The sequence below is a fragment of the Macrobrachium rosenbergii genome, chromosome 41 (assembly GCF_040412425.1).
Source record: "Macrobrachium rosenbergii isolate ZJJX-2024 chromosome 41, ASM4041242v1, whole genome shotgun sequence".
Lineage (NCBI taxonomy): Eukaryota > Metazoa > Arthropoda > Malacostraca > Decapoda > Palaemonidae > Macrobrachium > Macrobrachium rosenbergii.
Genome location: NC_089781.1, coordinates 28719318 through 28744057, shown reverse-complemented (window position 1 = coordinate 28744057; position 24740 = coordinate 28719318). Strand labels below are relative to the sequence as shown.

The window sequence follows — 24740 nt, the reverse complement described above, 5'->3', positions numbered from 1 at the left end:
CATCCGTGCGCTAGACATAAAATGAAACTAATAGGCATAACCGTACCATCTCAAATAAAATACCCAAAAGCTGGAGGAGGTGAGGGTCCTTAAATAAAAACAAATAAGACTGATTAAAAAACGGATAGGCCCGAGGGGGAAACTCGTAGCCTAAACGACAAGGGACCCGCACTTCCCCAGGGAAGGGTAACAAAACTAAAATAATTAAACCAATATGAATTATGTAGGATATACATAAAAACATAAGAGCATAAATAAATGGAAGGGGAGCGAAGCCCCAGCAAAAAAACCCCGCACCGAGACTGAAGGTCACATGAGGCCGGGAGGAAGGCGGCCGAGGCGGGCGTTATATGTCCCCCTAATTATAAAATTAGGAGGAAATAAGGAGCCCCAACCGCCTAAAATAAAAGAAAGAGATGGTACTCAACTTAGGTGAAGATACATCCTGAGACGAAGCCATACTTCAAGAAAAAAAAAGGCACAAAATAAGCGCACCAACCAAAACACAACGGAAAAGGACGGTAAGCAATTGGAATGCAGGTGGCGCTGGTTTGATGATAGTCCGCGAGTGGTGCTGGCGTTGTATCGCACTCCGCTTGGGGGACTTTTTGACATTGGGAATTACAGGGCTGAGGCCTGTGATTGCACACCTCAATTTTTCATATACACGACTCCATTTATGGAGCTCGCACTGGGGGTAGTAACTCCAGCTTTGCATTTAGCTTTTTTCTCTGGTAGATTTAGCAATGGATTTACCTAGAAATAAGTGCTGAATGGTTATTTCACCGGGTGACACAGGTTGTATAACCCAGAAATAAAATTATTGAGAAATGATAATGCAATCAAGGGAATGATAACAAATCCTGATCGCAGTCATTGATACTGCTGAAGCCTAGGATGGGTACCAATATGAATTAGTGAATATGTCATCAGCAAGTGGGCAGAACCACAATGAAGAGACGTTTTCCCCATATGTAAACTCTCTTCACTGTGAGTGGAGCCTCATGACATCATAGTTAATGTCACTATTATGTTCAAAACCCTTACCTGCGATTTTGATGGCTCTGACACAGGAAACACAGTTTTACTCTGATAAGTACCAGAACTATTGAACTTAGGTACTAAATAATACTTGCAAAAATTAGGTAGGGTTATAAAATATGCACTTGCCAACTTTCACCTTTATCTGATGGTTTGATAAAAAGGTGTTGCCGGAAAACCATGTTTCATCGGCTCTGAATCCCTTAGTAGTGTCTATGATCAGGTGAAACACTTGACTTTAGGGGGCTGACCAACAAAAACCACAAGCAGAGTCACTCCAACTTTCAGGATAATTGCTGATGACTAGAGCTATGATCAGAACTGTTCTAGTTTGTATAACCAAAGTCAGTTGTTAAGGAGGTCTCAACACCTAATTTCTGGGTACTCTTGTATATTACCATTATTTATTAGTTAACTAGACCATTGAGCTCATTCATTTAGCCCAAAAGGATTTGTTCGTATCAGTAATTTAGATTTTATTTATGGAATTACAATTTTGGGTATGATAGCTTTTACCTTATCAGAAGCACCCTGTCAACTCATTTGGGATTGGAGATTTTGAAGGAGCTCTCTTTGTTGGTTTAGGCGCTCCTTCGCTCTGCTTGTCTCATGACTTCAATCCCACTACTACTGGACTAGTGCCACTTGGTAGTTGCATTCTTATAACCTCTCTTGGGTCTGGAGAAGTGGCTCACTTCTTCAGTATCACACAGTTAACAGTTTCCAGAGATGCAGCCAACAATTCCAGACTTTCTTTTGCTAGTAGCTTCTCCTGTGGTGGTGTACCCATCTCAGCCTGCTCTCACAGCTTACCTGTACCCAGTTGTTCCATCCATGTACACACTGCCCCTGGAATTATTGGTGTACTTGACCCATCTGGGTATACTCTAGTGGTGCATCCTCATCTCTGCTTATTCTGACACTTGTCCTTATGGGTGATTAGTGTATGTCTGAAAACAGTAACTTGTGCTTCTCTTGGATGTATTCGCTCAACTTCCTTGATTCACATACAGTATATGACCCAGCCAGACATAGTTGCACTCCAGCTTGAGTCACTTATGCTAGTCGTCTGTAGGTTGCCACACCTGTCTCTGGCTGTTTTGAGATGCATCTATTAACAAGGATATTCATCCAGCTGAGAGGTGCTTACCGATTACTGATAATTTCACACCTACTCATCTACTTACTATGGCGAACTTCTACTATTCAGCCCTGATGAACTCCGAACTTTGTCTGCTACTTGTTAGAATAAGTTTCAGCGCTGTAAGCTTGTTTCTTCTAGCCTACCATAGTACTGTGTTCTCTTACCACAGGCCATCAGCTTGTCTTCCTGAAGATATACTGGTTTTAGTATGTTTAAAGAGGACATTTTAGAGATATTTTTAATTTATGGAACCCAGACTATTCAGTAAGATGCCCCAGGAACTAAAATTATGCAATAACTTGTATAAACAGCATTCAGTGAGCTGTTAAAGGAATTACTATTCAAAAATAGTTGTGACTTACAAGAAAAAGTTCAAAAAGCTATCAACTATAGCTAAAAAAAGATGAACCTACCTATTGTGACAAGTAAAATGTAATAGAAGGCCCTGAAGATAATGATTTTTTAAAATTATTCCACACAGTTTCAACATATACTGTATAACTCACTCTTATCAACTGTGTCAAGGATATGCATACTACTTTAGTTTAACAAACCATATCCAGTATACTTGGAGGCAGACTAATCAAGTGGCTATTAACAGTATTTTCTTTTATCAGTTAGCCTTAGTAGGAACCTGCAATTTTCACTTCATCAAGTTTACAATTTTGTTGCATCATGACACAGTCATACAAAATTTTTGTTTATCCTTCTTAATTTGATAGATATTTCCTCTGTTAGCAACAGATTACAGGGCATTCCTTTTGATTTATAAGGAAATAAGATTTTAGCACATTCTGAGGGAATGTATGTTCACTGTTTGGCACTGTTGGATGGTGAAGTACTTTTTCCATCAGGGATGGAGATTAGCTACATTATGGTTAGTTAAACTTGAAGCAATGATAATACAGTACTTGCCAAAAATTTATAGATTGCTCAGCTTTAAGCACCGCTTTTATTATGTGTAAGAATGGAATATTCTGATGCAGAGATAGATACCTAACTGTTAAATACCTTTTGCTTTCTCCGTATTTTATTCATTAGATTTCACCTCCACTTTTATAACCACCATTATTTCATTAAATTCTTCAACTTCTGAACAAGATTTCATATATGGATTGTAATTGATTTTCAATTATGAACTTTTTTAGGTATTCCTTGGTAGATTTTGGATTGGCACAAGAAGTTGGGCTTGGGGGGTATCACAGAGAAAATGTTTATAGTAAAGGGGGAGCCTGCAATGTTTTATCACCCACTAACATAGATACTCCACATGTGGCACCTAATAAGACCGCAAAGAGGAAACTCACTGAGATTAATTGCTCACAACACTACTTGCAATAGTGCATGAACACTATTATAAACATCAACAACATTGTCAGGCGAAAAATAAGGGACGGGGTGTAGGTCCTGACTGGTTTCGGCTTTATATCCAAGCCATTAATGAAGAACTGATACAGAGTACTAGAAGTCACAAATATATATACTACAGGAACCATACTGACAAATGTACACAACCGTTTGAGACCACATATCCACCCACAGGCCAGTGTCAAGGTAGGAGTGGCCTTCAAAACTCATTTGGCTGAAAATCACAATATACTCTCAGGGGACACATAGACATACTCGACCATAGGCAACATCAGTGATCCACACCTTCGATTGCAAAACAGATACTGGTTGAAAACCAATATCACTGCTGCCTCCTACTGTGTTTATAAAATATGATAATCTGATAACCATACTTACTGCCTATCATAAAATTTAAACAATTTACAAATTTCTTTTGATATTAAAGGATCAAGTTTAGACATCCCTTGATTGATATTCATATTATGGCTGTAACTTTCTTTTATAAAGCTAGATTCAATGATATTCCTTTCCAGTGTGTTATTAGAATATACAATCCTTTTTGCCCCTTCCCAGTTGATAGCATATTGTTCTCACTAACACGTACAAAAATACCACTGTTCCCCTGTGCATGTCTCACATTTTTTATGCTGTTCTATTCTCTTTTCCATTGCTTTACCTGTTTGGCCAATATAAAAGTTGTCACAAGACTTACATGGAATTTTATATACACACCCTTTAGTATTGTCGATGGAGTTCTTGATAAGCACATTTCATTGTTTATTGTTCTTAAATATGACATTAACACCAAAATTCTTAAAATAGGGCACATCTTTCATACTATTATTATAAGGCAGTACAAGCAAATTTTTTGTGTTGTAAGGTTCTTTGGTTTTGATACATAGTCTTTTTGCCGCTTCTAATGCAGAATTGTTTAAGACACTGTCAGATATTTCCACTTTCCTGTATTCCTAATCGTGATTTATTTCCCTCATCAATATATTCAGGGCTACATACACATAATGCTCTTAAAAAACATAGATGAAAACACCAGCTTTACATGCAACTTACCCGTCAGATATATACTTAGCGAGTTCGACTTTCCGGGACAGAAATTCACCAAGAGCATCAACAGGTAGGTCAGGTGATTCTACCATACCCGCTGCTGGGTGGCGGGAATAGGAACCATTCCCGTTTTCTAATCAGATTTTCTCTGTCGCTGGTTCCGGCAACATCTGTTGTTGGTTCCTCCTGCTTAGATTTTCATTTTTTGCGTTGCTGAGGATTATTTTGGACCGGATCTTTGGTGACATATTGATCTTTTACGGCATACGCTTTTGTGGATTGATTTTTTGATTTTGGCTTTGGATTTTTCTGTAAGAATGTCTGATCAGAGTGTTGCACCAGTGTTTTGTGTGTGTGTTAGGTCTGATTGTAAGGTTAGACTACCGAAAGCTTCGGTAGATCCTCATACTGTGTGTTCGAGGTGTAGGGGGAATGATTGCTCGATTGATAACACTTGTGTTGAATGCGAGAATCTCACTGATCTGGAATGGAAGGCTTTGAACTCTTATGTACGCAAGTTGGAGAAGGATAGAGTTAGGGAAGGCTTCTTCTAGGAGCCTGGCAGGTCTCTTTCTATGGAGGAATTAGAACCTAACACTCTTCCAGATTCGCCTGTCACCCTGTTGTTTCAGCTCTTTCACCCTCGCCGAACCTGTGATTCGCTGCCGGAGATGGTTGCAATGAAGGCCACTTATCCGCGAAGATGCAGTTGCAGATGCGTGTTGCTTTGGAGTGAAAAAGAAAGTGAGAAGTGATAGTGATGTGTGTAGTGTCCCCAGTGTAGTGGAGGGGGCGTTCGACCGGCTCCGCATTCTTCTCCCAGGCTCAGACCTCTTCCAAACTCCCAGGACTCAGTGGAGGAGGAATGTCGACAGCCGCAAGGGGGATGAAGCACTCCAACGGTCAGGGCGTCCCTTCGCAGCGCCTGTTGATGCGTCCCAGGCTGCTCAGGACGTCAGAAAAGGGATTCGAAGAAGTAAGCTGCCTTCTGCTTCTTCGCGCCTGCTTGGTTGGAGTTCGCCGAGGAGTCGCGCTCTTTTAAGAGACTTGGAAGGCTCCTAGAGGAGACGCATTGGACTCCAGCCCTGAGCGCTTCCCAGAGGGTTCTCCCACAGCAAGAAGAGAACTCGAAGATCTCCCTCCTCTTCTTCTGGTGGTCAGGAGTCCACCAAGCAGATCCTGGTGGGCCTTCTCCTCCAGGCCTGGCTCGCTGCTCTTGCTGCTGGCTCTTTATCAAAGAGCTCTTCTCGTAGGAAGGATTCCTCTTCCGATCAAGTCTCCAAGAGACACTTTCTTTCTCCCAGCAAGTCATCTTCAGAAGCTGCTCTTTTTCTCCTGTTACTTCTCCAGCAGCAGGCGCCCTCTCCTTCCAGGCGCCTCCTGGTAGGCGCCTCTCCTTGTAGGCTTCTCTCTAGGGCGCTCTTCACGGGCGCAGCTCCTCCCAGCGCCGCGCCTCGCCGCCGCCGGCTCCTGTTGGAGATGCTTTCTCCCCCAGTGAAACGCCTGTCAGTCTCGTTTTTCTCGCCTCAGAAGCTCCTCCCCACCCTCCTCTCTTCTGGTAGGCGCCCCTAGTAAGGGCTCTTCACCGCTTGCTCTTCTCCTGTCAGGGCGCCAGTCATCTAGCAGGCACTTTTCTCCGATCGCTGCTCTTCAGTGGACAAAGGCTCCTCTCCTCTTCTAGGCGCTCTTCTTCTGGCAAGTGTTCTTCGTTTCCAAACGTTTCTCCTCCTCCTGCAGGCCTGAAGTGTTTTCGGAGGACTAATCCCCCAAGGATATCAACGCTTTCTTGATTATAAGAGGTTAACAGCTTACTTGTTCAGGAGCATGGAGAATCCCTCAAGCCTGCTTCTCCTCCTTCTCCTGGCTCCATGCTTTCGAGCACCAAGGCCTCGAAGTCTTCCTCTTTGGTTAAGATGCGACCGACGATCTCGATGAAGAAGGCGCTTAAGGGCTTCGGAGAGTGGCTCTCTTCGAAGAAGGATGCCGGCAAGACTGTCTTCTCCTTGCCTCCCTCTAGGCTTTCGGGCAGAGCGAATGTGGTACGATCATGAACCGATGGGGTTAGCCCTCCCCATCGGGCTGGCTCAGACTTCTCTTCTCGCTAGTGGATTCTTCCAGAAGACTCGCTTAATTCGCCAAGTGCTTTGGGACTATGTGAATTGGATCATTTCCTCAAGGGCCTTTTCCGCGTTCTAGAAGTTTTTAACTTTATGGACTGGTCTCTAGGGGCCTTAGCTAAGAGGAGTCTTGAAGAGGACTCGGTCAGTATGGAGGACCTCAGCAGTGTGTTGTCTTGCTTGGACAAGGCTGTTAAGGACGGCTCTATGGAGATCGCCTGTTCGGCACTGGCCTGCTTAAGAAGAGATCAGTCTTCAGTGCTTTCCTCTCCAAATCGGTTTCTCCTCTCCAGAGGTCTTCCCTCTTGTACGCTCCGCTGTCAAGCCATCTTTTCCCGCAGGAGACTGTTAAGGAGGTCTCTAGTTCTTTGTCTGAGAAAGCTTCTCAGGATCTGCTAGCGCAGTCGTCTAAAAGGATGAGACCTACTGCTCCCCTTGCTAAGAAGGAGAAGGCCCCCTTTCAGGAGCTCCTCGAGATCCAGGTCTATCAGGAGGCGTAGACCTGAAAGAAGATCAAGACCTTCAGGACTCCCTGCCAGGAAGTCCAAGTGAGAAACAAGTCCTCCAGACGCCAGTAGGTGCCAGACTTCTGAAGTTCTCCTAAGCCTGGGCACAGAAGGGTGTGGACAAATGGTCCTCTCTTATCTTGAGGAAGGTTACTTGGCCCCTTCATCTCAAGCCTCTCCTTGACAACAACCCAGGAGTTATCGGCTAGACAAGGATCCTGTGCGAGGCGTTCCTTCTGCTAGCCGCCGAGCAAAATGCTACAAAGTTGGGCTGCCATAGAACCGGTGCAAGATCTTCACTCCCCGGGGTTTTACAATCGGCTTTTTCTAGTGCCAAAAACTTCGGGAGGGTGGAGACCGGTATTGGATGTGAGCTCCCTGAACTCGTTCGTCATCAAGAAGAAGTTCTCGATGGAGACGACGTCCTCTGTTCTGTCATCTCTTCGCAAGCGAGATTGGATGGTGTCCCTGACCTTCAGGATGCTTACTTCATCGCTTCCCATCCATCCTCCTCCAGGAAGTTCCTAAGGTTCATGGTAGGCGGAAGAACCTTCCAGTTCAGGGCTCTGTGCTTCGGACTTTCCAGGCTCCTTCAAGTGTTCACGGTAATTATTCTCAGAATGTAGCTCACTGGTTGCATTTGGAAGGGGTGAGGATTTCCTTGTATCTCGACGATTGGCTGATTCGTGCCAATTCGAGAAACCGTTGTCTGGAGGACCTTTCTCGTACATTAAGACTGGTTCAGTCTCTAGGACTTCTTGTGAACCTCGAGAAGTCTCAGATGATTCCTCAGCAGGAAATTGTCTACCTGGGGATTCTGATGGATTCTCGGGGTTTTCGAGCGTTTCCCTCCCTGGAAAGAAGGGAACGCTGCCTTCAAAAGGTGACAGACTTTCTAGGGAAAGACAGATGTTCGGCGAGGGAATGGATGAGTCTGCTGGGGACCATTTCCTCGCTGGAACAGTTCGTTTCTCTAGGAAGGCTTCACCTAAGACCTCTACAGTTCTTCCTGAACAAATCTTGGGATCGGAAGTCCCAAGAGTTGTCAGACTCCTTTCAGATTACAAATCATGTAAAGGAACATCTCCTGTTGGTGGTTAGACCCACCAGAAACTGGGTCTAGGAATTCCTCTTCAACCGCCGAACCCTCGCCTAGTGTTGTTCTCAGACGCGTCGGAGTCGGGTTGGGGAGCAACACTAGGCTCGGAAGAAGTGTCAGGCACCTGGGAAACAGATCAGAGGTCCTGGCACATCAACAAGAAGGAGCTAGTAGCCATTCATCTAGCACTCGTCCGATTCGAACAGCTGGTCAAGGGGTCAGTAGTCCTTGTAAATTCAGACAACACCACAGCCCTGGCTTATATCAGGAAGCAAGGAGGGACTCACTCCTTCTCCCTGTACGTCGCAGCAAGGAGCCTTCTGTTATGGGCGGGGGAGAGGAACATCGTTCTCCTCACCAGATTTGTTCAGGAGAAAGGAATGTGAGCGATCTGCTCAGCAGGAAAGACCAGGTGCTTTCCACACGGAATGGTGTCTACATCGTAGGTTTGCGAAGGGGCTGTGGTTCCTGTGGGGAGACCTCATATCGACCTCTTCACACCCATTGGAACAAGAGATTGAGAACTACTGCTCCCATCCGGACCCCAGAGTTATAGCACAGACTGCCTTCTCCTAGATTGGGAAGGTCTAGACGGGTATGCTTTTCCCCCGTTCAAGATTCTAGGGGAGGTGATAAGAAAGTTCGCTTCTTCAAAGGGCACCAAGCTCACCCTGATCGCTCCCTTTTGGCCATCCCGAGACTGGTTCACAGAGGTACTGGAATGGATGATAGACTTTCCCAGGTCGCTCCCTCTCAGGAGCGATCTTCTCAAACAGCCCCACTTCGACAGATATCACAAGAACCTTCCCGCTCTAAACCTAACTGCCTTCAGACTGTCGTAAGGACGGCAGATGGCGATTTTCGCGAGAAGGCTGCGAGGGCTATCGCCAGAGCCAGAAGATCTCTACCCTCCACCAGTCGAAGTGGGAAGTCTTTAGGAGATGGTACCGAGCTCAGAAAGTGTCCTCTTCCAGTACCTCTGTAATGGAGATAGCGGATTTCCTTTCTTTATCTAAGGGAACAGTGTAATCTGGCTGTTTCCACCTCATCAAGGGATATAGAAGTACGCTTTCCTCATGACACAGAGGTCTTAACATCTCCGAAATAAGGACCTTCACGACCTTATAAGGTCTTCTTTTCGAGACGTTTAAAAACAAGTCCCTAGACCTCCCCAGCTGAATTTGGATCGTGGTCTTAAAAATTCTTAACGCCAGATAAATTTGAGCCCCTCGATCTGCTCTCTTTTCAGGATTTAACCAGGAAATCGTTGTTTTTGCTCTTGCATCTGCTAAAAGATTGAGCGAATTACAGGCTTTGGAAGGTTCTGTCGGGTTTTAAGAAGACCCCTGCGATCTGCTCCTTTAAGCCTCTCTTCTTAGCAAAGAACGAGAACCCTTCCAAACCTTGGCCTAGGAGTTTTGAGGTCAAGGGACTCTCCACTATTTCAGGACAAGAGCTAGAGCACACTCTCTGTCCAGTAAGAAGCCTTAGATGTTATCTGAGAAAAAGAAACAGCCGGAGGCAACAATGAAAGTCTTTGGGTGCTCTGTCAAGGATCCTTCACATACTTCTAAGAACGCCCAGGCTTCTTCATTAGAGATGTTATCAAGGAGGCTCATCTTTCTGGGTAAGATCCAGCACTCAGCCCTAAGAGTGAATGCTCATGAGGTGAGAGCCATAGCTACTTCTCTGCTTTCCACAAGCTGTCTTGGTCCTCTCCAGTCTATTGTGGACCTCTACGCACTGGAGATGTAACTCAGTGTTTGCTTCATTATTTGAGAGATGTTCGTGTTAATGTATGAGAAGTGCTTCTCTCTAGGAGCTACATTCGTTAGATTCGGCATTGGGTCAAGGAGCTAGTTAATCCTTTTAGTCTAACTAGTTGGTTGTTTTTAATGCGTGGTTGTGTTTTTATGGTCGGCTGGAAGAGAGTGTTGAGATACTCTCTCTTTCATATCGTATCACTAACAAGGTTAGGCTTGGTCAGGTGGTCGGGTTGGTTGTTAGCTCCTTGTAGTTTTTATTATTACCTAGCTCTGTCATGTAAGAGGGATAGCCCCCATTGATATGATTCAGGTAGAGGGCTCTGGTCTTCTGTAAGTGGGTTAATCCTGCTGACATGATCCATAACAGGCCTCTGTCATGTAAGTGGGTCTTCCCCCATTGATATGATCCAGAAGGGCTGTCAGTCGTAGGTCACTGAAGCTCTTGGAGGCATGCAGACTCATAGACAGTATCCATAGAAGTCTTCGCCCAATCAGGTAAGAACCATGGTTTTTGTTTATCCTACAACACATGTTGTTTCCTGCTTTTTAGTTATTAGCTGTCTCTGCCCTCTCCAAGGGTGCCATCAGTTAAGAGTATATCTGACGGGTAAGTTGCATGTACAAAAATGATATTTTTATGATAAAATAAAGTTTTGTACATACTTACCCGGCAGATATATACGATTATGGCCCTCCCAGCCTCCCCTCAGGAGACAGGTGGAAGAGAAAATCTGATTAGAAAACGGGAATGGTTCCTATTCCCGCCCACCCAGCGGTGGCATGGTAGATCACCTGACCTACCTGTCGCGGTGCCGCGAAATTTGAATTTTTGTCGGGAACGCCGAGACTATAGCTATATCTGCCGGGTAAGTATAAAACTTTTATTTTATCATAAAAATATCATATTTTAACCTTATTGCTTTTGTCCGACACAGAAATACACAGGAAGAAATATAGTAGGTTTTCTATACACACTATATTAAATCCATTACTCTTTCTTCGTATAAGGACATCCAAAAGGGTAAGCACTCATCATTTTCATTTCCATAGTGAATTTAATTGATGGTACTAATTGATTTAACTTGTGAAAAAGTTATTTAGATCTTCCCCTGGCATACACAAATTATGTCATCAACATATCTAAACCATGTTGCATTGCATGGAATTATGTTGTTTAATATTTTCTTTAAAAAAATTCCATATATAAGTCACTTAACACTGGGGATAGAGGGTTTCCCATTGCCATACCAAAATTTTGTGTGTAAAATTTACCATTAAATTCAAATTTACAGTGTTTCCACACACAATTTAATCAGTTCAATTAAAGTGCTTTTAGAAATTGGGATATCCAGATGTGTGTTCTCTAATAATTCCGATAAAAACTCCATCAGATCATCAATTGGCACCTTTGTGAATAGTGATACTACATCAAAACTCATAAACCTGGATTCACTATTAATCTGTACACTACTTTGTTTATTTATCAGGTCCACAGTATTCTTGATATTGGCATTTGAGATAGTACCTACCAATGGGTTGACGATATCCACTAGGTACTTTGCTGGATTGTAAGATGCAGAACCAACTGAGCTGATAATTGGCTTGGCGGGAAAGTTTGTTTTGTGGGTTTTTATTATACCATACATATACAGTAGTGATGGAGAGGTCACACACAACTTCTTTGTAAGGCTTTTGTTGTTACCTTTTAACAGGTTTTTCACTGTCCTATTAAAAACACTGTTCACATTGTCTAACTGGTTCTTATTTAATTCTTTATATGTGCTATCATCACCCAAAAGACTATCCATTTTTTCTATATACTGTATTCACTTTTGCTTAAAATTACAAGAGCGCCTGATTTGTCTGCTTTTGTCATGTGTGTATTTTTTATCTTTTTTCAGTTCATTGATAGTAACCATAAATCTTTTGGGGACATTTGTGGTGTCTGATTTTTTCATTCTTCCATAAATCATTCCCTTCTTCACTAGTTAAATCTCTTTATTTTTCCAAATTGTGCAGTCCTGTGGGTGGATGTGTAGTCCCAAATGGTTGCGTAAGTTCGTCAGTACTGTTCCTATAGTATATATATATTTGTGACTTCTAATACTCTGTATCAGTTCTTTGTCAGTGGTTTGGAAATAAAGTCAAAATCGATCAGGACTGCACCCCATCTCTTATTTTTTTACCTGTGGTAATGTGTGATAAATGAATCATGTACAAGTGATTATAATCATACATATATATATTTATGCCATATAGGACTTTAATTCTGAGGTACTTTAATAGCTTGAGATATGACGTGTTTTTATGTACCGTCCACTAGGTAACAATAATTTTATATTTCCCAGGATGATAATACAAGTGATAAGAACAAACGCTCGAGAGCTTTTTCACCTCCTACTTCGGCATCTGGAGGTGTACTTTCTTCAACTACTAATAGAGTCAATACTGTAAGTACCTTGTAATTTAAAAGTAGAGATTCAGAGCTTTAACAATTAGTCAGATAGATTTATATAATATATTATGGGATATTGGACAATGTATATTAGCTGCTCTTAGTATGATTTAGAGGAAATTTTTGTTATGTCAGATACAGTGTTTTAACTGAGTGGTCTGAGGACAACGCTATACTGTACCTCAATATTAAAAATACTTTGTTAACATTTTTTGGTAATACATTAATTTCGAACCTAAATTGAGATGGTTCTGAATAGCTGTTTTTTCTGAATACAAATAGCTGTATTTTCTGAATACATTATAGTATTACAGTGCTGTATATGATCCTTTTAGTGTGAAACATGCTATGGGGTAGTCTACATCATATACAAATAAGGTCAGAATATGATTAAAATTAGATATAAACAGTAAACAAGGAATACATTAAATACTGCTTATTACATAACGGACAATTGTCTTTTAGAAAAACCAGTGTTTGTCCACAAAGTAAGAGCTATGTTTTCCCTTTCTAAATCTCTTTGATTTCTGATAAATGAATGTTTGTCGTACTACTCATGAGCTTTCTTTAAACATATTTATACACTTTACTTAGTAATACAGTGCCTGTCCCAAAGAGTAGCATATCTGCAGACTGCAGTAATGACAGGCCAATTTCTATTCTCCCTGTGCTCTCCAAAGTTGCTGAAAACTTATTTTTATATAAGTAACTTACCCAGTAATTACTTAGCTGAGAGTTTCTACTCGAACGGCAGCTTAAATTTTGAAATTCGCGGTAGCGATTCTTTTGTTTTTGTGTAGGTGACAAGACCCCTCACACTTTTGGGGTGAGAGAGAGGAACAACTAAGCCAATAGACCAATTTGTTTCTGCCGCTGGTATCTTCCACACATCATGTGACTAAGCAGCTTGGTTTTGATAATTGTTTTTTCTTCCTACCCAGTGAAGTATTCTTTGTATGTTAGCCTTTCAGTGTTGTTTTTTCTTGATTGGTTTTTTGTTACTGATTATGACTTTTTAGTTAGTATGTTCAAACACTAGCTCTTCCAGTTTCTGGTATGGCTGCAATACCTGGTTGACGGAAATTACATATGACTCTCATACCCTGTGCACAAATTGCAAAGGGCAAGGGATTGGGATGAACGTAAATGGAAGACTTTGCTCATTTGAATAAATTAGAGAGATCGCAAGAGGAAGGCAGCCGCTAAAGCCGGCGAGAAATTAGCTAGTCAGACGACTCCTAGATCTAACGATACAGTTACTCCTGCTGTATCTCCTCCTGTTGTTCCTGTTTCCTCTGTATCAGTAACTAGACTGCCTACTTCTGCTTCTGATTTTCACACCTCCGAGCCCAATCGCTTCGCCAGCATGGAAAGTAAATTCGAACAGAGAATTATTATGGCGGCAGGTACAGTGACCCCTCGCTACTTCGCGATTCGATTATCTCGAATTCACGACTTCGCAGGTTTTTAATATATATTAACCCTTAAACACCGACTGGACGTATCGTACGTCGACTAAAATTGTCTGTTGGGTGCCGAGTGGACGTACCGTACGTCGACTACAAAAAATTTCAACCTTCGGTCAACTTTGACTCAATCGAAATGGTCAAAAAAACGCAATTGTAAGCTAAAACTCTTACATTCTAGTAATATTCAATCATTTACCTTAATTTTGCAACAAATTGGAAGTCTCTAGCACAATATTTCGATTTATGGTGAATTTAAAAAAAAAAATTTTCCTTACATCCGCGCTGTAACTTGGCCGAAAATTTCAGAAATTCTTTCGTCATTTTGTTGTAATTTTTGCACCGTTTTATATTAGCTGTTACATAAGGTTTTATATATGAAAATGTGTACAGTTTCATGTAAAATACAACAAAAAACAACCCATGGTTGTAGCTTTTATCAGTTTCGAAATATTTTCATATAAATCACGATAAGTGCCAAAATTTCAACCTTCGGTCAACTTTGATTCGACCAAAATGGGAAAAAAACGCAATTGTAAGCTAAAACTCTTACATTCTAGTAATACTCAATCATTTACCTTCATTTTGCAACAAATTGGAAGTCTCTAGCACAATATTTCGATTTATGGTGAATTTTTGAAAAAAAAAACACTTTTTCCTTACGTCTGCGCCAGAAATTCTTTCGTCACGTTGTCGTAATGTTTGCACTGTTTTATATTAGTCGTTACATAAAGTTTTATATATTAAAATGTGCACAATTTCATCTAGAATACAACAGAAAATAACTCATGGTTGTAGCTTTTATCAATTTTGAAATATTTTCATATAAATCACGATAAGTGCCAAAATTTCAACCTTTGGTCAACTTTAACTCGACCGAAATGGTTGGAAAATGCAATTGTAAGCTAAAACTCTTACATTCTAGTAATATTCAATCATTTACCTTAATTTTGCAATAAATTGGAAGTCTCTAGCAGAATATTTCGATTTATGGTGAATTTTTGAAAAAATTTTTCCTTACGTCTGCGCGGTAACTCGGCCGAATATCTCAGAAATTCTTTCATCACGTTGTCGTAATGTTTGCACCGTTTTATATGAGTCGTTACATAAACTTTTATATGTGAAAATGTACGCAATTTCATGTAGAATACAACAAAAAATAACTCATGGTTGTAGCTTTTATCAGTTTTGAAATATTTTCATATAAATCACGATAAGTGCCAAAATTTCAACCTTCTGTCAACTTTAACTCGACCGAAATGGTCGAAAAACACAATTATAAGCTAAAACGCTTACATTCTAGTAATATTCAATCATGTACCTTCATTTTGCAACAAACTGGAAGTCTCTAGCACAATATTTCGATTTATGGTGAATTTTTGAAAAAACTTTTTCCTTACATCTGCGCTGATAACTCGGCCGAACATCTCAGAAATTCTTTTGTCACGTTGTTGTAATGTTTGCACTGTTTTTTATTAGTCATTACATAAACTTTTATATATGAAAATGTGTGCAATTTCATGTAGAATACAACAAAAAATAACTCATGGTTGTAGCTTTTATCAGTTTTGAAATATTTTCATATAAATCACGATAAATAGAAAAAATTCTGCCTTCGGTCAACTTTAGCTCAACCGAAATGGTCGAAAACTGCAATTGTAAGCTAAAACACTTACAGTCTAGTAATATTCAATCAATTACCTTCATTTTTCAACAAACGGGAAGTCTCTAGCACACTATTTCGATTTATGGTGAATTTTTGAAAAAAACTTTTTTTTTTTATGTCCATGCGTTACAAATTCATGCATCATTTTGTGATAATATTTTCTCTGTGTTGCTTTGATAGTTTTACAATTTGTTATATTCCAAAATCATTGCAATTTAGTGGACAATACAAAGAAAAAAAATAACTTGTTAGCTGTAACCGTTTTGCTCACAGCGCAATTTGTATACAATTTTATGAAATTATTTTTTGTGCTGTCATGTATTTCAATATTTATATATGATAATGATATTTTATTTTCATTTCTGATGGTTGCATACAAAACTTCAGGCAATGAAAAAAAAGGAGCCAAAAATGAACTCTTAATCTTAAAAACTAAGCGTGCTGTGATTTTTTGAAAAAAACTTTTTTTCCGCTACGGCGCTCACTCCCGAACGCCGCTGGCATACGACAGACACTTTTGTAAATAGAGGCTCGGCGTTAGAGGGTTAATTTGCAGCTACATTTTATGTTTGACTAATGAGGTGGAATTCATCTCAGTCTTTGTCTCCATAAGACAACCTGGTTGCAGACAGTCTCAGCAGCAGTACACAACTCTTTTACTTTGAATAATTACTACATACAGACATTTGCAAGGGTCTTTGGCAATTAATGGACACCTTAGTATATCTTTTTTTGATGAACTTAATTGGAAGATCTTAGCTTATTGGTTTGCTCTAGTGTATCCTCCTGCCAAGAAGATAGATGCTGTAATGCTCACTTTTGTCAGTTTAGTGGGAACCTGGAGATGTAAGAGGATTTATTGGAGAAGCAGCTAAATTATCATCTAAGCTTTATACAGTTTCAGGTCTCAACCCCTAACAAGCAAAGTGGAACCAATTCTGTAGATGGTGCAGTGAAAGGAGTATTGATTTGGTCAGTGACTCTTCTCTTTTTAGCTGACTATGTCATATTTCAGACACCAGAAGAAGCTGTCAGTGCCCTTCCTCAGGTCTTTAAACTCCATGAATGTGATTTGAGCTCTTCAGTGGAACTGTAAATGATAGATCAACATTATGAGGTGGGACCTTTTGTTGTTTCCAAGTATTTCCAAACCTCCTCAACATACTTGGATCAGGCTTCTCATTTTGATCTCACACTATTGAGAGTCTTTTTCTTGCTTTTGTAACTTAATGGTAGGTCACCAAGCTTCATGCATCGCAGTAAGGTTATTCACACTATTGGAATTCCATAGGTTTGATCTTTACAGCTGGTTTGTAGTGAAGACACAGGTAGCCAGGACCATTCCACTGTACCCATTGTGATTCCATCTCTCTGATCCAATACCAAAGACAGAGTACCTTTTATTCTGCCCAGTCATGCCAAGGAATATGATTTCTTGCTGGCTTATTTAAGTTATTTTTCAGGCTTTTGGTAATATGATGAATGGTGAAGCAACACAAGTTACGGTACTTGTTCACGATATCGGATCTCACTATAGTTTGTTTTAAAGAGACTCTTAAAATCAACTCTGTTTTAATGCCAGAGTCTTGCAGGTATCAGACGTCCTGTGTGAACTTTAACATGAAGGAGGGGCTCACAAATAGGTAGATTCATACTCAGTAGGAACTGTAGTAGAAATGGGATGGGTAGTACTTGCTTCTGTCAAGGTTTTGGGCTCGGTTGACTGATTGTCCTTATTGCTTAGTCCTCATCTCATTTCTTGTTACAACACCTTTTCTGGGTCCTTATTGCTTAGTCCTCATCTCATTTCTTATTACAGCACCTTTTCTGGGGTTACTTGCCACAGTGTCTCATATACTGTAACTGATAAGCACTTATTTCTTTCCAAGAGCACACAAAATACTTGTAACTACATATACAGTATCTTACTTTTTCTGTTATTAGCTGCAGTCTTGGCTTCAATTGCTAATCTCATCCCCAGGAGCTCTCTGTGGATTGTACAAGTCCCAGTCAGCTATTTCTGGGGAATTTAGTAGCTCAATCCCACCCACAGAAATTGTTATTTGAACTAATTAGAAAGGAACTAACTATTTTTTTAAAAGCAAGTAAATTTACCATACATACTGAGTACCTGTGCTTATAATACAGTTCCCATCTTTCATCCCCACCCATTTCTTTCAACTTGAGTCCCAGACCATATAAAAAATAGAGCCATTAATAGCTAGGCACCCGGGGTTCATAGTCTCATGAGTAGCGCTACTGCTCCTCATGTTTAAAAAAAAAAAAAAAGACTGAAGTGTTTGAGGCATTGAAGAAAATGAATGTGGACAGTTATAAGTAAAGAGTTTGTATGATATTTTTTTAAGAAATTGTCTTTACTTCACGACACTGTTTCTTGAGAAAAATGTTGTATTTTATAGATTATGTACATTGTTTTGATGATTGTTTTCCCTTTATTTCCAGGCACTGCGAAGATCTCCAAGAAAGTCTTGTTCACTAAGTGTCTCACCAAAGAAAGAAAATTTAATCACTCCAAGGAAAGGGAGTTCTGGTTCAGTTGCAGCTCAGGTATAATTTTTATTTTGCATACACTTATAAACTAAGTTAAGATATATCTTTGCCGTTGATGACTATGTGAAATAAGCATTCATTCTAAAGTAAACAATTAAAAACACCAAATCTTGTAGTCTGCTGTTGATATTTTGTCATAAATGGAAATTGAACCTTTAGTTCTTCCATTCTAGATAGGAAATTACAATTTTATATAAGTAACTTACCAAGTAATTATATAGCTATAGTTTCTAGCTCGTGTGGCAGCTTTTGTTTAAAAAAACGATGTAGCACTTCAATTGTTTAGTGTAGGTGACAAACCCTGCCCACCGCCAGGAATACTGGAAATGACTTAGCAGATAGCCTCATTGTGTTTCTGCTGGCTCTCGAGTACTATCGGGGTTTGCTGCAGCTTTTGTTTCTGATTTTTGGTTGTATGGCTGGATTTTGGTGAAGTATTATTGCTTATTTGAGTAGCCTTCAAGCTTTAATAGCTTTCAGTATCTTTTTTCTAGTTCTTTGGTTATTATTATGTCTGATTCAAGTTCACCTAGTTTTGCTATTGTAGGAAAAGTTGCAAAACCAGATTAATCAAATCTTCATATGATTCTTATACAATTTGCAGTAAATGTAGTGGGCAGAAATATAGTAGGGAGAGAACTTGTGCTAAATGTGATGAGTAGCAAGAGTAGAATGTACTTAAATCTCAACTAGACAATTTAGAGGGGGATAGAAAAAGGAAAGCAGCCTCTAGAGCCTAGAAACGAACTTCCCTTAGCCTAGAATTCTACCCTAGCCTAGGTTAGAAGATAGCTCTGCTGTTCCTTCTTCCCCTCTTCCTAATTTTTCTCCTGCTACTAACCCTCTTACTTTTAATCCACCTATCCCTCGCTTCTGAACCCGATGCCATTGCCCGTCTAGAGTCTAGGTTGGACAAGAAAATTAACCTACTAGTGAATACAGTGGTGGAGTTAGATGCGTCACTGAAGGCGTTTATGGGAAAAGTATTCAGAGGTGCCACTTCCCGCAAAGTGACAAGTGATAGTGTTGTGCAAGTGGAGGAGGTGGCTTCTCATCCCGCCGGTTCTCTTGGACGAAGGTCCTTGTCCTTCTCCCCTGAACCTGGGAGAAGACATACTGGATGTCCTAGGGAGGCCGGTGCGGTTTGCCCACGGGTAGTTGCCTCCTCAGTCGACCCAGTTGCAGGCACCCAGGTTTCGACAGACATCCACTGTAAAGGTGTCTTATTGGACATGCACCAATTATCTTCCAGTATAGTGCCACTTCTCGAGTGTCCAGCGCCAGCTTCTGAGGCCGGCGTCAGCTCCCGAGCACTGGTGCCAGCTCCTGGGTACCCGGCACAAACATTTTCTTCATTTTTCATGGCTGCTTAAGAGACACTCAGACGATGGTTGCCATTCTCCACTTCTTGTCTAGCAGTATTATGAGGCTAGCCATATCCCACATCCTTCCTGCAGTTTCGCTGTGAATCCCTCTGTCTCCTCAGTCCGACATCCAATAGAATGGTGAATACCTTTGTTTAGCTACCTTACTTGGCCCCTAAGTGCCAAATGAACCCCCCTCAGACAAGCATTCCAGAATGGCACCAATTCCTGAATGCCTGGCGCCAGCTTCCGAGCTCCTGGCACCACCTCCCAAGTGCCCGGTGCTGATTCTTGAATGCTCAGCACCTGCTCCTGAGTGCTCAGCACTATCTATCCAGTACTCGGCTCCCGCCGCTGAGTGCCAAGTGCCCACTCACAGATGTTTTTTCTGTTTTTTCCTGAGCACCTGGCACCAGCTTCCAAGTATCCGGCACCAGTTCTTGTTCACCTGGTGCCAATTCCCAAATGGCTGACACCAGTTCCGGAGCTCTTGGCATTATCTCTAGTAAGAGCGCAGAGTTGTTTTTTCTTGAGCGCCAGTTCCTGATTGAGCACCTGGCTCCAACTTCCAAGTGTCCGGCGCCAGTTCCTGATTGCCTGGCTCCAACTCTTCAGTATCCAACTCCCGCCTCTGAGTGCCAAGCACCCACTCACAGGCATTTTTTCTACTCCTCAGTCTGTTTCAGGAGCAAGGCAACCTTCGCCCATAGTTCAAGATGAGTCGACATTGACCCCTTTTCAGTGACAGTTAGTGTCTCGGAGTCCTGTCCTGTGCGGACAAGGACATTTGAGATCAGAAATTTTGACCCTGTTGAAGAAAGCTCCCTCCTCCGGCAGTTTCTTTGTCCTCCAAAAGTCTCACAATAAGTTGGGAGATTAGCTTTTGGCTAAAAGGGAGCAAGGCAAAGCATGTTTTGTCTTTCCTCCCCCTGACCTCATTGACGTTCTGCAGTCTCATAAACCAAGATAATGTTTGCTTCGATGTAACTAGACCTCCTTGTCAAAGATCTTTTCAAGATTTTTTCTCGAAGTTCTTAGCTTTCTTGACTGGTCAGTGGGAGCAGTGGCTAAGAAGATAGAGGACTTCCGGGATTTATCAGGAGACATCACCTCGGTTTGTCGCCAAGTCCTGTCTTGTACGGACAAGAACATTTGAGATGGCTTTTAGAGCTTTCCGCTCTCTTTACTTTTGAAATTTTAAGAAGAGACAGCTCTGGTGCTCCTTTACTACTAAGGGGGTCCCACAGTCACAGAAATCAGCCCTGTTATTTTCACCTCTGGACCATCATCACCTCTTCCCTCAAGACACAGTTAGGTGAATTGCATCTGATCTATAGACAAATTTGGCACAAGTCTGGTTTTTGACAAGGCCACTGTTATGCCCATGCCCAGGCTTTCGTGGGTTTTATGGACTTTTTCAAGCTTATTCTAAGCTTGCCAGATATTTGCTCTTACCAGTTAGTCCATCAGTTTCCACAAGGCATCGAGTCCACATGAGACGTCAAGTCTTCACGGATGTCTGCGAGTCCGCACGATTGTCAGAGAGTCTGCATGGCCAGCAGCGAGTCTGCACGGTTGTCTGCGAGTCTGCAGATACCATGCATCAGAACTGGTCCAACCTCTATCTCTATGCGTTTCCACCCTTCAACATGATCAGGGAATTTCTGAACTAATTCCAGGCACACCACAACGTTATTATGACCCTCATAGCCCCACTCTGGCCCCTGAAAGAGTAGTTCCTGGACCTTCTTCAGTTGTTGGTGGACTTCCCGAGGCTCCTTCCCCAAAAACTGTGTCTACTCAGACTTCAAGAGACACCACCAAGGATTGTCTGCTCTTGCCCTGACAGGCTTCAAACTATCCAGAAACTTGTCAGAGAGGAGTTTTCAAGAGCAGCTGCAGAGGCTATTGCAAGATGCAGATGTCAGTCTTTTGCCTCATCTACCAGGCCAAGTGGGCAGTCTTCTGTAAGTGGTGTAACAGACATAACGTCTCATCTTCTGAGACATCTCAGACTCAGATTGTGGATTTCCTCCTTTATCTGAGGACACCAAGGGGTCTGTTGTCCTCCACCATTAAGGGGTATCGAGTCATGTTTAGCTCTGTTTTTAAGCATAGGGGTCTGGATCTGCCTTCAAGCCTGGATCTTAACAACCTCATCGAGTCTTGCAACTCGTCCAAGCAGAAGATCGACTCAGTCTCTTGGAACCTAGATGTAGTACTGAAGTGGCTAACAGGCCTCTCATTCAAACCCCTTCGTTCCGTGCCAAACATGTCAGTGAACTTCAGGCCATCGATAAAAGGGTAGAATTTTCCTAAGGAGACCTTTGCTCCTTTAAGAAGAACGGGGACCTGTCCAAGCCCTGGCCCCGTTCCTTCATCATTAAGAGTCTAATGGAAATCCATGACCCAGAAGAAGAAGAAAGGGTTCTTTGCCCCGTTAGAGCCTTAAGGTATTATCTGAACAGGACCAAGAAAATCAGAGGGCCATCCAGCAACCCCTGGTGTTCTGTTAAGAACCTTCTTACCCTCTTACTAAGAATGCACTGTTGTTCTTTCTGAGGGACCTGGTTTTTGAGGCGCATTCTCGGATTCAGGAGGATTTTTATGCCTACTTTCAAAGTGAAAGCTCATGATGTCTGAGCAGTCGCTACCTTGTTAGTTTTCAGGCACAATATGTCCCTCACTTCCATTCTACAGTCAACCTAGTGGAAGTGCAATCAATCTTCACATCTCACTATTTAAAAGAAGTTGAAACAGTGTTTGAAAATTGCAGGACTTGGGACCATTATCAGGAACTGGCATGGTACTGGGGGACGAAGCATAGGAAGCTCGCTTCTTCTCCTCCTCTTATCTCTTCACCTTGAAGTAAGGTGTCGAGCCTTGGGGAGCCTGGGGGTACAATGTACCTGGATTACCCACCAGTCTGAGTGGATGGGTTGTGGTCTTGTCTCGGTGTAGGTGACAGTGTTGTTTGTTGTTTTTTATATTGGTACTGCACCCAGGGCAAGGGCACTTATATATGCTAGCCATTGGTCCTATCCTTCACTGCAGAGCTCCTACTTAAGTAAAGGTGCCCCATGGCCTTACTTGCCATGCCACATTCAGGTTAAGATGAGCACCAACCAGAAGCAGTATTCACCTGCAGTATCTCTCTCACCACGTAAGGAAACAACAAGCATTTTTCAAAGCTAGCGATTTTTCTATTTCAAAGTCATTACCATGTCTGGAAGTTTTGAAGTAGAATATGTCCATGTATCCCACCCTCCTTTCAATGTGGAATTCAGTCATGTAATTACTTGGTAAATTACTTTTATGAAAATGACAGTTTTATAATAAAATTAAGTTTCATATATACCTACCAAGTAATTACAGAATCATCACTAATTCGGCATCACTGGGACCTGGAGGGTTGGACATTTATTAGAGCACAAATACTATGAGGCCCATCTACACATCATCTTAGTGTTCCTGGTATCCCATAAATCAGTCACCTAAGTTGGATAATAAAGAAAAGACAATTATTTTCAAAAAAGCTGCTGCAGGTTAGAAACTATGAGTTATGATAATTACTTGGATATATATAAAATTTATATTATGAAAATATAATTTTTTGTCTATTTGCAAATATTTAGGAAATATTTTTGAAAAACATCTAGGAAGGTGCATGCATTCAGATGTTTTATTGTGCAGCGAAGATGACCAACTTACAATACTTGGGTAAACTTCTTTTCAAACATCTCTTTATTCCATCTGCTAGTTAAAATAATGAGAGAAATGATAAAAGTATTGTTAGTAATGTTGTGACCTACACTTGCAAAAATGTAACCATAAACAGATTTATGGAAACTGTTGTTTTGCTAATAATCGTCATCATTAACAACTGTTTTGCTTGTATTTCAACCATTGTACAGTAATACAAAATTACTCAGTAGTTATGTCACAAATGACGTTAAAGTCTTGTCTCTTTTGATGAAAGACTGATATATTTTTGCACTATAACCTTATTCCTTTGGAGAAAAGATCGGATCCAGATGAAATATACTTTGCTGCTACAGGTTTTCAATAAAGCTGTGAAGTTGTAGCTGAAGCTGAGAAAACAATTTGAATCAAGCTGCAAATGACTATAAATTATCGTGCATCGGCAACATGGATTTTCAAAATTATTTGACCGTAAATAAAAATGGAGAGAATGTATTTTAATCAAAACTACTGGGCATTAAAGTAAAATTAGCACTGTTTTGAGTTTGATAAAAATAAATTCTTTTGGTTTCTTATGGATTATGATGAAATCAAGAGAAAATAGGAACGGGTCGATTCCCTTTTACAAAAACAAAGAACATGCTCAAACGCCATCCCTCACTGTTCATATTGAAAAAATAGCTAAATTAATTTCCAGGTAATTTAAGTTATATTTGACAGAAAATGTTCCTCATTCTAAAAATATCCGTCACCCAAATAAAAGAACTTATTTATTCATTCTCGCCTTTGATGGATGTCAAAAAAGTTGTGTAGTCACCTGAACTTAGTTAAATGATGGTTAAATCTTGTACCTAATTAAAACAAAACATTGATGTAAGTTATAATACAATTGAAACAATGTGATTAAATCTTATAATTTTTCCTTCCATGAAAAAGATGCACATTTGTTATGGATGTTGTATAATACTGGATTGGGCATAGGTTATAGGCTACCAGTTTGTTGATGGTCTCCTCGCGCCAGAACAAGGGGGAGAGGGGCGAGGTCGAGTTAAGTCAAGCACCAGAATTCTGAAAATTTTATGAGGACCAAATTGCCTTTAACTGGTCCTTTGTGCGGATTACTGATTGTTTCTGACTGAATGATTGCCGGATTAGTGATGGTCAACCTGTCTTGCCTTGGAAGAATCAGGCTCAACCTCCTCCCCTATGGATGGACATTGTCAGACACAAACACAATGAGGCATGACCTCTCTCACTTTCATATTCTTGGAACATGGACGTAATTCCACCTAGTAAACAATCAACTCCACGATTTTTTGAAAAAAACTGATCTCGGCTGGCTAAAACTATAGCTATGTAATTTATTTCTAAGTATATGAAAACTTAATTTTGTTATAAAATATTTTTTATTTCATAAATACCTGCTACCTG

General features: G+C 41.0%; 1 protein-coding gene across 1 annotated transcript in view; it reads left to right on the top strand.

Annotated features, from left to right (window-relative positions):
- The window catches only part of LOC136827069 (cell division cycle 7-related protein kinase-like), a 142038-nt gene that overhangs the window by 55035 nt on the left and 62263 nt on the right, over positions 1-24740 (top strand). The window contains exons 8-12 of the mRNA XM_067084822.1: positions 3334-3525; positions 5713-5980; positions 6418-6636; positions 12434-12535; positions 18136-18240. Coding sequence (XP_066940923.1) covers positions 3334-3525; positions 5713-5980; positions 6418-6636; positions 12434-12535; positions 18136-18240 — 886 coding nt within the window. The remainder of the gene's footprint in view (positions 1-3333; positions 3526-5712; positions 5981-6417; positions 6637-12433; positions 12536-18135; positions 18241-24740) is intronic.